This window comes from Notolepis coatsorum (assembly GCF_963971535.1).
Source record: "Notolepis coatsorum genome assembly, chromosome: 3".
In the NCBI taxonomy this organism is placed as follows: domain Eukaryota; kingdom Metazoa; phylum Chordata; class Actinopteri; order Aulopiformes; family Paralepididae; genus Notolepis; species Notolepis coatsorum.
This window is the reverse complement of record NC_140167.1, coordinates 124909879-124922980: the sequence shown is the minus strand read 5'-3', so window position 1 is coordinate 124922980 and position 13102 is coordinate 124909879. Positions and strand designations below refer to the sequence as shown.

General features: G+C 39.1%; 1 protein-coding gene across 2 annotated transcripts in view; it reads left to right on the top strand.

Moving 5' to 3' along the window:
• Window positions 1-2396: 2396 nt before the first annotated feature.
• Window positions 2397-13102, top strand: part of slc39a10 (solute carrier family 39 member 10) — a 112067-nt gene continuing 101361 nt past the window's right edge. Inside the window, exons 1-2 of one of the 2 annotated variants that reach the window (XM_084310356.1) lie at window positions 2397-2481; window positions 8087-8116. In XM_084310356.1, the coding sequence (XP_084166482.1) occupies window positions 8114-8116 (3 nt within the window). In that variant the 5' untranslated portion in view covers window positions 2397-2481; window positions 8087-8113. Of the gene's footprint in view, window positions 2482-8086; window positions 8117-9104; window positions 9230-13102 lie in introns of those variants that run through there. The other variant, XM_084310357.1, reaches the window with a different exon arrangement.

The window sequence follows — 13102 nt, the reverse complement described above, 5'->3', positions numbered from 1 at the left end:
TCTATGCCCCTACACATCAACATTGATAATGAAGGTTTTAAATACTATTGTATTCTTCTGTCGATAAATGTGAATGATATGTTTCAGACTGTCGTACATGAATGGCAGCTCACATCTAACTTTATCGACCCGGTAATACTGAGAACACTGTTAACATGATAATGTGCAACTTTCTCAACCATGGAAGTATAATAAGAACCTGGCCCTGCAGCAGCTCTGGAGCTGCCCCTCAGTGTCACGACTGCTGGAGCAGACGCAGGCAGCGTCTATATTTATCACAGCCGAAGAGTGCAAGATCGCTTCCGCATCCTTCGCCATACGCCAGTACGGTAATGCGCATTTCCTTTTCCTTCGCCCAGGTGCTCGCCGCGCATGAGGTCGCCCCTTGGTTCAACGTGGTTCAGACCCCCATTAATCACAGATGCCAGAACGCGCCATATGCCATATTAAAGCCAAAGCCTTTGGTTCATATTAACGCTGGTCAATCACATATTAACACGCCAAAGCCTTTGGTTCATATTAACGCTGGTCAATCACATATTAACACGCCAAAGCCTTTGGTTCATATTAACGCTGGTCAATCACATATTAACACGCCATATTCTGTATGTCATATATGTCCTGATGAATTGAAAATGGGGGACCCTGATGTAAACGAGACGAAAGTCTTTCTCTGGTCTGCATCCCCTTAACAATTGTGTGTATTGAGCCGTACTGTATTGTACCCATTCTGCAATCTGTTAATAACATTTTCATTCAATCAATTTCATTCAATCAATTTTATGAATGCCCGAATAACGTTATGGCGTTGCGAGTGAATCGCGTCGCGATAATATACATGTATTCCATAATATGTAAAGTACAGTTGACAGCTGCGTTGTGTTAACGTTACAATGTACAGGGAAATAACATTATGGCGTGTTATGGCGTTATGTGGTCCTCGTTTGGATAATATGTAAAGTACAGTTGACAGCTGCATTGTGTTAATGTTACAATGTACAGGGAAATAACATTATGGCGTGTAATGGCGTTATGTGGTCCTCGTTTGGATAATATGTAAAGTACAGTTGACAGCTGCGTTGTGTTAACGTTGCAATGTATTATGTACAGGCAAATAACGTTATTGCGTCGCGATAATATACATGTATTCCATTTGGGCGTCTGAGCGGGGGAAAAGAAAATAGGCATTTGGAGGGCATTACCGGGGCGAATCAGGGCAAAATGCGGAAGCGCTCTTGCACTCTTCGGCTGTGATAAATATAGACGCGACCAGGCAAACCACTGCATTGTTCCACTGCAGTCACATCACAAATCATGCCCTTGAGCACAGACAGAGGCTATTGGAGCTGCCACCCCACAAGCTGAAGACAGACATGGATACAGAACAGTGCATTTGAGATGATAGGCAAGGTTATATTTGATACAGTGTGAATATCTTTCTTACTTATTAAGACTTATTAAACCATCTTCCACAGTCAAATGGGGAAAAGTAACACAAAACAGCAAATCCATTTAGAATCTAATCATGACTCCAATAATTTGAATGGAATTGTGACATTTCCCCAATCACCTCATCGGATGCCCTATATGAGGCGCTATATGTCCCTGCCCACTAAATCATCCCCTTAAAAAGGAAAAATAGATATATACAGTATACAAAAATAAGATTGTTTCCCCACTGTGATAATAATTCTGAACACTTCTCAATAATCCTGACCGATGTACCTGCACTTAAAAACTTGTGTGTCAATCTTGTCAATATTGTCTGTATTTTATATTGTGGCAATCTTTGAATATTGTCTGTTGTGCTTAGTCACTGTGTGTCTAATGTGATTTTGCCTGATCTGCCTATGTTTGATGTTAACTGACACTGTTGAATTGACCTCACCCACCATGCTGTACCGAAAAGAAAATTCTGTCAACCTGGGTCGCGTGGTTATTAATAAAATTATTGATTGATATGCGCCCCAGACCACCTCCGAAATGTCTCAATGCGTCCACTATGCGTCACAATGCAGTCACACTTGTACTTAGTGCTGTCCACTTGTGACTGGATCCCAAGACACATTATGTTAAATCAATGTGAATAGTGCATCTGATACTCACAGCCACAGGCATACTCAGGCCAGAGCAGAAGGCTGAAGCAGAGCACCACTGCTGGAGCTACAGTACCTGAGATGCTATGCCTTGCCAAGGGCACCTTCACATTGCCATATCCCTGGATGTAACTGTATAGCTACTGTATGTTTACTGGAAGGTGACTTGGGGGCCACACATAAAAAAACTTAGTGTAATTTTTTGGAGACTTTAAAACTGAGGTGCATTTGAAAGGCTTAATTTCACTTATATGACAACTACAATCATGAAAACTGATGTCTTTTATCTCCTGGCAGGACCAGTGTGTGTGTATTTTCCAAGAGCTGGACTAGTCCCCCTTAGCATCAGGATTGGTGATTAAGAAGCTGCTGGAGAAGTATTCCGGTAAGTGTTCTTTTACCGGCTCTGAAATGAAAGGCATATTGACTTTGACTTGTTGCTCACACGTTGTGGTATGGTTGTTGTAGGAACTAGAGAACATGTTGGGAAATTCTTCATGTGACTGTTCATCCACAGTGTTAACAGGGCTTGGCCCGTGGCCCATGCATGCACACAGTATTTGCATTACTTAATCGGCAGCTCCCTGCATTTTATGAATCGGTTAGTATAGAACAGTAGCCTACAGTCCACTGACCATGTTCCGTGTACTGTATGCAGTGCAGGACAGCTTTTCACCTGTTCTGCTTGTGTCAGAAAAGTATTTGGTCTTTGAATGGAATGTGGAAACTAGTCAGGCAGAAGATGAGCTGCAGGCCAGGTCTCTGGTTTCTTGGTGTTCACACCAGTGAAAACTAGTCCGGCAGAAGATGACCTGCAGGCCAGGTCTCTGGACCCTTAGCGTTCATACTAGTGGTGTTTTCCTGCTTTTTGTTTAAGATGATGTAGCCGTATCGGGAAGCAGTAGCAGAACCAATATCTTTGTGTATATTTACCATCTTTGATAATACCACATTGTGGTGTATGACATACTAGGGCCTCATAATGAACAAACACGTATGGAATTCAGACATTAACACATTGAGTGCCAACAACGAGATTAGTCGTTTTAACTCGCCATGCGTTGAGTGCCAAGGCCAGAGAAAACTCGCTTTTTAATCGTTATTTCTTTTATTAGCAATATCCATACATTTTTCATCCATCCAGCCTGACGTTATCATTGGGAATGGGTCTGAGGTCGAAAAGGGCAAATGCCGCCGCCTATTGTCTTCCGGATGGTATTGCACATCATTGGATTGGATTGGGTGGGCATGTGCATCAGAAAAAAAGTCTGGTCCGGGGTTTTCCCTTCTCTGGCAAGCAGCGTCTCTACATTTCGTAGCTCCATTTCTGCAGACCCCTCTCTGATTGGTTGAACTCCATTTCTGCAGACCCCTCTCTGATTGGTTGAGCGAAGCCCCTCTCTTAGAGCCATATGAAATCCGTTTTATTATTTTCCAAATTCCATTTTATTTTTTCCCAAATTCCATTTTTTCCGTTTTAATATTTCAGAATTCTGTATTTTGCCTTTTATGCTCATTTTACCATCAGAAATAGTGTCTAATAAGTGGGAATGAATAAATGTCCACAATTGAATAAGATATAACAGTCCATTTAATGTTTTTAAGTGCTGCAACTCAGAAATACAGTTCAATTTTACACAATGTTTCAATTAATATTGTGACAAAATAAAAATACATATTTCAAGTGTAAACAATAGATACAGCTAGCTACTACTGACATTATCACAATGACAATGTCAGTAACCTAGCTATATCTATTATAGTTTTAGTAATGCATAATTTAGGCACCTTTAGTTTAGTTTATTTCATTTATAAAGGACAGTGTATAATGGCAATCGTTTGCATTAAACAAATGGATGGGTGCACTAGATTTAGCAAGAAGCTATCATTTCCATCTATAGTCCTATGTACTGTAACGTTTCATAGCTATTTAAGTTTATTTAGATTATAAAGGGCAGTGTATAATGACAATCGTTTGCATTAAACAAATATGGGTGCACCAGATTTAGCTAGAACTTCTAGAAGCTATCATTTCCATAGATAGTCCTATAACGTTACATAGCTATTTAAGTGTATTTAGTTTATAAAGGGCAGTGTATAATGACAATCGTTTTCATTAAATAAATGGATGGGTGCACTAGATTTAGCTAGACGCTAAACGTCCTAACGTTATAGCTATTTAATCACAATAGTGTCGCAAGTGTTTTTGCGGGTCCAGTCCACGGAACGTTGACAGAATTAGCAAAACACCTTATCACCGGAGGCATAAAAGTCATTAGGATACTGTTCTGCTCTGAATTGAGGGCTTATTGTGGAATTGTTTAGCTTCTTGACGATGTTAACACTGAAGCAGCCAGACGCTTGAGCACCGCGGCTGTGTTGTGTGTAACACGCTGTAGAGTCCCCGCCTCCCCGGTCGCGTGTGCACCAAACGTTCCACCCAAAAACGAAATTTCAGTCCAGATTAGGCCAAATTCTGCAATATTCCACGTTTTGCAGTTGATTCCATTTTTATTGGTTAATTCCGCGATTCCGTCCGCGATTCCGTGAACGCGGATTTCATATGGCTCTACCCTCTCTAAGGTACGCGAGGGAGGTGCGCGTAAGGTTATCGAGGTCGACGACTAGCTCAACTGGTTCGCCGCCTTGCTGTGGATCCTGCGGTGCATTGGTGACAAGTTCGATTCCCTTCAATTTTTTTTAACATGCATTCTTTCGCCGGTTAAGTTTAGGCATTGTTTCGGAGTTGGTTAAGGTTAGGGTTAAGGTTAGGCATTGTTTCGGAGTTGGTTAAGGTTAGAAGGGTTAAGTTTAGGCGCTGTTTCGGAGTTGGTTAAGGTTAGAGCATGGCAATATTCTTTCGGAGTTGGTTATGGTTATGGTTAAGTTTAGGCATTGTTTCGGAGTTGGTTAAGGTTAGGGTTAAGGTTAGGCATTGTTTCGGAGTTGGTTAAGGTTAGAAGGGTTAAGTTTAGGCGCTGTTTCGGAGTTGGTTAAGGTTAGAGCATGGCAATATTCTTTCGGAGTTGGTTAAGGTTATGGTTAAGTTTAGGCATTGTTTCGGAGTTGGTTAAGGTTAGGGTTAAGGTTAGGCATTGTTTCAGAGTTGGTTAAGGTTAGAAGGGTTAAGTTTAGGCGCTGTTTCGGAGTTGGTTAAGGTTAGAGTTTGTTGCAGAGAATGGCAATAGAATGCAGCCTATTTCCGCACTGTAGCTCTCTCGCGCTCCCGCGGTCACATGGGCGTAGTGGCCAATCGGAGAGGGGTCTGCAGAAATGGAGCTACGAAATGTAGAGACGCTGGCAATCAGTAGCTGTTACCACATTCACTGGGAGGAGCAGCTTTCTATTATGTGTTTTGGATCAATAAACACGATCAATATTTGGAATGGTGATCAGGAATTGGATGAATCTTTTTGCAGAACATCTGATGTGAGGTAAGGACTCTATTTTACCAGTTTTGGGTTAATCAGATGTTTTTTTCACAGCGATCACAACGTGTGTGTGCGTAACGTTAGCGCTAAGCACGGCATGGATAATCGATTTTTCAGCCCGCTTCTCTAGCGTGCATAAGTACACATATACTATCGATAATCTAGCATTTATTTGAAAACGATTAATAAATCAGCCGAAAAATGACAACGTGTTTTGTGTATTCCACTAAAGAGCTATTATCGCGGAATTTCTCTGGAATTACTAGAACTCTCCAAAACTATACTCGTATTCAAAACGGTATAAAACGGAAATGTACCAATAAAAAAACAATCCGGCTGTCTTAAATACTTCGAAGCTTCGTTCGATGGGCATGGGATTCGGATATGAAAAAAACATTCGATTTCTTTTTTTTTATATATATATATTCTTTTTTGTTTTGTTTTGCAAAATCAGCTCTGCCTCTCTTTGTTAATTACAACAAGCAATGCTGTTTGTTATTTAAGATGAGGTCGGACTCGGCACAGACAGATTTGTGTTCATTGTGCTGCTTTTATAAAGCCTCAAATGACGGCTTACAATATTTCATGAAAGCAAAGTGTTTTGTTTGTCTAAGATTTAAAAAGGTTTAAACTTTACAGCACTCACACAGTTGAACAAAGTGCTGTACAAGTCCCACAACATAAAAAGAAAAAAAATTATTATTAATAATTTTTTATTTATTTTTTTATCTCGAAGCTTCGAATTAAAATCGAATCTCGGCCCGAAGCTTCGAATTCCAAAAGAAAATTCGAAGGTCAGCCCTACGTTTCGTACATGTTGACTGCAAGCAAGTCATTGATAAGCGAGGGGTGTTTTAGACCCATAGCCATAATTTAAGATATAGTTTAAGCCTTCGCAAGCCTTTTCCCGACCTCCCATTGACTTCCTTATTGGCACGGTAGCCCTATTATGGTCAAAGGGGCGTGGCTCTGAATGTGTTAACATCCTATTTAGTGGTCTGAAAAAAAGTATAAAAACTCCCTAACACTACTTGAATAAATGCACCACAGTGTCTTCAATTATAAATACATAATCAAACATGGCAGTTGGATTAGCAGCTGATCATAGCAGCTGATTATGGGGCGACAGTGGCTCAGCAGGTAGAGCAGTCGTCTGGTAATCCGGAGGTTCCTGGTTCGATTCCCGCTCCTCCTTGTCAGCGTGTCGAAGGGTCCTTGAGCAAGACACATAACCCCTAATTGTTCCCGATGAGCAGGTTGGCTCCTTGCATGGTTGCCTCCGTTGTCGGTGTGTGAATGTGTGAGTGAATGGGTAAAATGTGAGGAACAAATTGTAAAGCGCTTTGGATAAAAGCTATATAGATGCACCATTTACCATTTGATCATTTTGGAAGTATTAAAACGGAAAAGGCAATGGGTTTAACTTTATTCTTCCAACCAGTGAGGAAATGTGAAGGTTAAATTCAGAGTTTGAGGCTGGCATCACCTCTGGAGCTTAAATTTGCTAAGTAAGAAATATTTTGCTTAGACAAACTATACATACAATACAGAGAGGAAGCTGTGAAGTGACTCCTGGTCTTCATGGCTGCACCACAGACCAACAGGAATATCAATACAGGCTTCCATTGAAAATGATTACATTTTATCAGACAAACGCTATAATTGCTGCCAAAATTGAAATTTGACTGGATCACAGTATTTAAAAACAATAGTTCACACTTATCAAGGAACACTAAATACTTGATCAAACGATAATTATTAGAAGATAAGTATATTGCATGCCTCGAGACAAGTTAAAACTATAGGTGCAAGTAGGGCTGGGCGATATAACGATAACGATAAATATCGCGATATATTTTAATAATCGATATCGAATATCGAAATTAAAAAAAAATCAATATTTTTTTTTACCTGCAACAGGGCAGTTTTAAAACCAGAGACAGTGGACAGACTTGTCTTTCTTGCCTGCAACTTAAAGTAATGGCTTTGCTTGTCCAAATGACAATACTGACCAAATTCAGATTTCTTTTTCTCTTGTCCATTTATTTTGTTTGCTTTCTAATTTAAAATACATTTTGAAACCGTCTGTACACAGTAGGCTATGTGTGCTAGCAGAACTAGACTCCAGTCACGAGTCACAGTGCACATGTGCGGTGGTTTGTCCACCAAAAAAGCGCCAAAAGATCAAAAATAAACTAGCAGAGCCAGAACTGTTCAACTCCTCTGGAGCCACAGCCAGCAGAGAAGCCGGTTTACTTTAGCTTTTAAACCAGCTGCAGCCTGAGAACTGGAGTGTGAGGGGATGTAACACTAAAGATGGCGGCAATGACAAAGAATTGCTGCAAAATAAACATACATCTGTTGTTAAAAAAAAATTTTTTTATACTTATAACGATTCGATAATTATCGATATCGAGAAATAAAATAAAATTATCATATCGTTATCGCGATATGATTTTTTTCCATATCGCCCAGCCCTAGGTGCAAGGGTTGTGTTGTGAATTGTTGCTTGTTCCCAAGGTGTAGAGCTTACAGTAAACCAAATCTTTTCATTCACAGTCGAGTTGGAAGAAGACATCCTCTAATATGGTGAGTGAAAGACTGGATGCCGCCTCAGCCACAATTTGCCCTTAATGTAAGGCCAACAACCACTGTGCTAGGAGCTCCCATGCCAGCTTGAAATATGTACATATCACTAGGGCTGGGGAATAACTAAATATTAATGTTCATCGCATAGTTATCGTATCGTGATGAAAACTGATATTGTGATATTGTTGTGCCCAGTTCTGTCATCTAAATGCATGAAAACAACCATACATTAATAAATGTTCTCTCAAAATGAGATCTTCAGTATTTGAGGGGATTGACGTGATTGTTTGGTTTGATATCACTCTTTACATTATCATGCAGTTCAATGCAATGAACAGCAATGGATTATTTATCTTACGATTTTGGTATACAGTATATCCATATCGGAAATAGATTGATGATTAAATGAATAATGTGAAAGTAGGGATGGGTATTGAAAATCACAACCTCAAGGTGTCTATTCAATCAAATCAATACTACCCGGTATTGTAAAAGGTACTGTTATGGTATTGGTATCAAATGTACTGTACTGTAAGGTATTGGTATCGGTACTGGTATTGGTATCAAATGTACTGTAAGGTATTGGTATCGGTACTGGTTTTGGTATCAAATGTAAAGTATTGGTATCGGTACTGGTATTGGTAAAACCAAACCAAACCAGCAAGGCAGCTTTTCTGAATATGAAATACAAAGACTCATGTAATGTTGCCATTTTCGTCTATAATATATAAGGTGAAAACAATCCTTCATTCAATATTGAAAATGTCTTGGGCAAGATTATTGCTGGCATAACAAACAAAATTTCTCTTACTCCATAGAGATGCTTTTGTGCCCTCAAATGTCATACGGTCAACAAAGAGTCCATTCAGTAAATACAGTATGCGGTGTTGTTTGTAAGAGGGTGTGCTCTTCAGATTCCGGTCTTTCCTCATCCTATCTCTACTCAGGTTCATAGGTCACCAGTGCCTCATGTTTATAAACAGTGTGCCGTCAGCAGCCATGGAGTAGGCTTGTAATCACACATCATTTTTGCTACCCAGAGCCAGAACGCAGTCACACACACTTTGCTAAAGTCAATTTCACACACCACTCGGGCAAGAGAGGCGCACAGTGGTAAGTAGCCCTTAAACTTGCCATGCCTTGTTGAAATGAGACTGAAGCTACTACTCTTAGGTCTTCAGCTGTGTGTCATTGATTCCACAGGACAGGATTTGGAGAAGTTTGTTACTATTTGAGGTGCTTTTCAAGTGTTCAGTTGCACCAGGGAGAGGGTGTAGCCTGGACTATACATGAAAAACTTTAACAAGTTGGGTCTCTTATGGCTTTATTAATTTTATATCCAATTCTTTACTTGGTGTATGAGGTTGCACACAAATGCATTAAAGTTAGCATAATAGCTTGTCTTTAGTTTGTTACAGAAAGTAGCCCATTGTAAGATAAAATACGTGAAGGACAGTGAAAGTGTCTTGCATTTGAATTGAACCACCCACTGACCTTGTTATGCAGGGATGAGGTAGTCTATAGTAATCTCATTGAATGATATGCTCTGATCTTGTTACCAGTTGTTAAGCGTGTCACCACCTTTTATGCTACACCGTAAGTCTCTGTGCAACGTCATCTCACTGATTTCAAAGCCATCTTTCAATATACTGTGTACATATATATTAGTGCCGTCAGGCGATCTTTTTTTTTATCTAATTAATTACAGGATTTGTAATTAATTAATTAATCTAATAATCTCATTTTAATCGCATAACCATTTTAGGCCTGATATTTTATATTCTATAATCATATTTCAAATTGCATGTGTCCGGATGGCAGAATTCAGTACTGTATCTACAAAATCTTGTGTTTAATCATCTTCCCTTTATTCATTTGCTTAGATTTTTCAGGTCTGGTCAATTTTAGCATGGTGTTATTCACAGTCAAAAATAAAATAAATAAAAATAATTGAATTGATATTCTCATTTGGTTCATTACAATTTAATCAAGCCTAGTAACAGACACAGTATTTCTGACACTGGGAATTAGGGGTGTAACGGTACACACAAACCACGGTACGGTACATACCTCGGTTTTGAAGTCAAGGTTCGGTACGGGTTTTCGGTACAGTGGGGGAAAGTTTGGCTTTCCATGTTCCACTCAGGGGTGATGTAGTGTGCAGTAACTAATTGTACTTGTAGGCTGTCAACGAATATTCTATATTGAAATTAATAATCGACTTGTAATTAATTTTTTCAAATAATAATAATTCTATTACATTGTGAAAAAAACAGCCCCCGGTGGGCGGTCGTTAGTGGTTAACATACCATTGTATTCGTTCGGTACACTACACAGCCGTTCGGTACGGTACACACTGAAACAGTTCGGTTCGGTACGGATACATGTACCTTTACACCCCTACTGGGAATACATTCCCTGAGATCCATAGATGTCCCTAGAATCAGATACCAAGAACATGCAAATGGGCCATTAAAAAAAATATATCTGTAAATGTTTATTCTACGTTTTAATGGAATGAATGAGAGAGAAAAACATTTTAAATATTTTTTTAAACTTTTTTTAAAATGCATTTTGAGTTCATTTTCACAACGCGATAATTTGCTGTGTAATTAATTAATCTAATTAACGAGATAAACTGACAGCCCTAAATTATATAATATATATATATTAGTGCTGTCAAACGATTAAAATATTTAACTCGATTAATCGCATGATTGTCCATAGTTAACTCGCGATTAATCACAAATTAATCGCATTTTTATTTAAAAAAATTTTTTACCTTAAAGGGGAACTATCTTATAAATGGCCTTTTTGAGTGTTTAGCATTGTTTCCTAGCTATGTGAACTTATATTAATATGATCTATGTCTCAAAATTCTCATATTGGCGCATTCTTCCAATTCTCCTCTCACAATATTCACCCTCACTGAACTGAGTCATTTGAAAATGTGATGATTTGTGATGTCAGAGAGACACCGCTGCATGTTAATGTTGAGATACAAGATGAGCTGCACACAGTGGTTGGAGCCCATGCTCAAAACGGCTTAAGATCTTGAGGTAGAAAAATGCTGTTTTTGAGGACTTGATTAGAAATACAAAACAATGAATAAAAAAAATATATATATTACAGAGGTGTTCCATAGACTCACAGGAATTGTGTAAAAGTGCCCAAATAGTGAAAGAAATAGTAAAATAGTTCCCCTTTAAACAGATCTTTTTCAAGTTCCAAGTTTTAATACTCTTATCAACATGCGAGTCAACAAATGCTTGCTTTGTGCAGCCATTTAACACAAAAGGATGACTCTCATGCATTGCAAATTTGCATCAAATTCAAAACAGAGTGATGCACAAAATAACTTAAAAGAAAATAATAATTTAAAACAATGAATAAAGTGTGCATGAAATAATAGGGGAAAGAAAACGTTAGGAACTTGTTACATTCACACACACAAGGGCTGATTAATCACACACCCCCTCTCTCCCTCACACACACACTCTCCCAACTCTTTTTCTCTTTTGCCCCTTCCTCATCTCTCACACCCCCCTCTCTCTCTATCTCTCACACACACACACACACACACACACACACACACACACACACACACACACACACACACACACACACACACACACACACACACACACACACACACACACTTCAGAAACAAACATAGTATCAATGAGAGCATCAATAATACACCTGAGTGAAGTCTAGTAAAAAAAAAAAAAAAAAAAAAAATTTAGTTAATCTTGAGTTAAAAAAATTAGTGGCATTAATAGAATCGGGAGTTAACGCGATATTAACGCGATATATTTGACAGCCTTAATATATATATATTACACATACACACACCTTTTTTCTGGAGTTTTACTATACCATCGTACACAATATATACATATTGAAAAAACATTATACTTTATATTTTTAAGTTAATCATAACATTGTTCTTTGCTAAATAAATTAATCATTTTTAATGAAATGGCACCATGACAACTGTATTACAATAGAAAATATTCTTATCACATTGTAATTTGTACTGGAAAACTAAATTACAGTCAAGAAAAATATCATGATACAGTATTACAGTATGATATGATACTTAGCTCTCCCTAGCTCTTACTGTTCATTCTTGGTGGTGGTGTTGCTGCTAGCCTGTGTCCGATCTGTTGTCGCTAGCCTTGTCAAACGTGAGGAGAGTACTTTCCTGATTTGTTTTCTGCATTTAGCTCTCTATTTGTGGTCCTTGCGACAGGAGTTCAAGTCTCTAGTGACGCACATGAAAGCAGTGTACACCTACAAGCCTGCTGCCAAACAGAAAATGTGAGCTCATTATGATTCTAGTGTGTGGGTGGTGTGAACCTCCATAGAGTTCCTCTCTGACTCACGGTGGGCAAAGCCATGTTGTCTTTGTTCTCCTTTTATAAGCCTGGGCCCTCATTTATCAACGTTGCGTACGCACAGATATGTGCGTAACCCGTGCGTACGATCGTTTCTAAGCAAAGTGTGGGACTTATCAATTTGAACGTGTGCTTGACTGTGCGTATATTTACGCACAGCTCCGGCCGTGCGTACCTGGCGCCCGGTGTTAGAATATGAAGACTGCAGTCTGCAACGCAGAAATAAGCTTCCGTGCATTAGTTTCAACACTGGCGTCTTCAACTTCTGTATGGCCCGTAATTCATTATAGTTCATTGTAAAATAGCGACAGTGTAATTATAACGTGCTCACGCGCGAACAAGAGGTTGGCCTGCTTGTTTGGCAGGGGGGGCATATTCCAGCACAGTCTTTATTAGTTAATATGGTCTTTAGGTTAATAGATATCATATCCGACATCACCGTACATGTACATGTCTGTCAGCCTGTCTCGTATTTCTCCCATAACACGCTTCGCTCGGCTTAGTCCACTTTTCCACATTTCATGGGGGTGTTCAATTACCGTATATGGTTAATTACGGGCGGTGCTATATGCAAATACTTAAAATC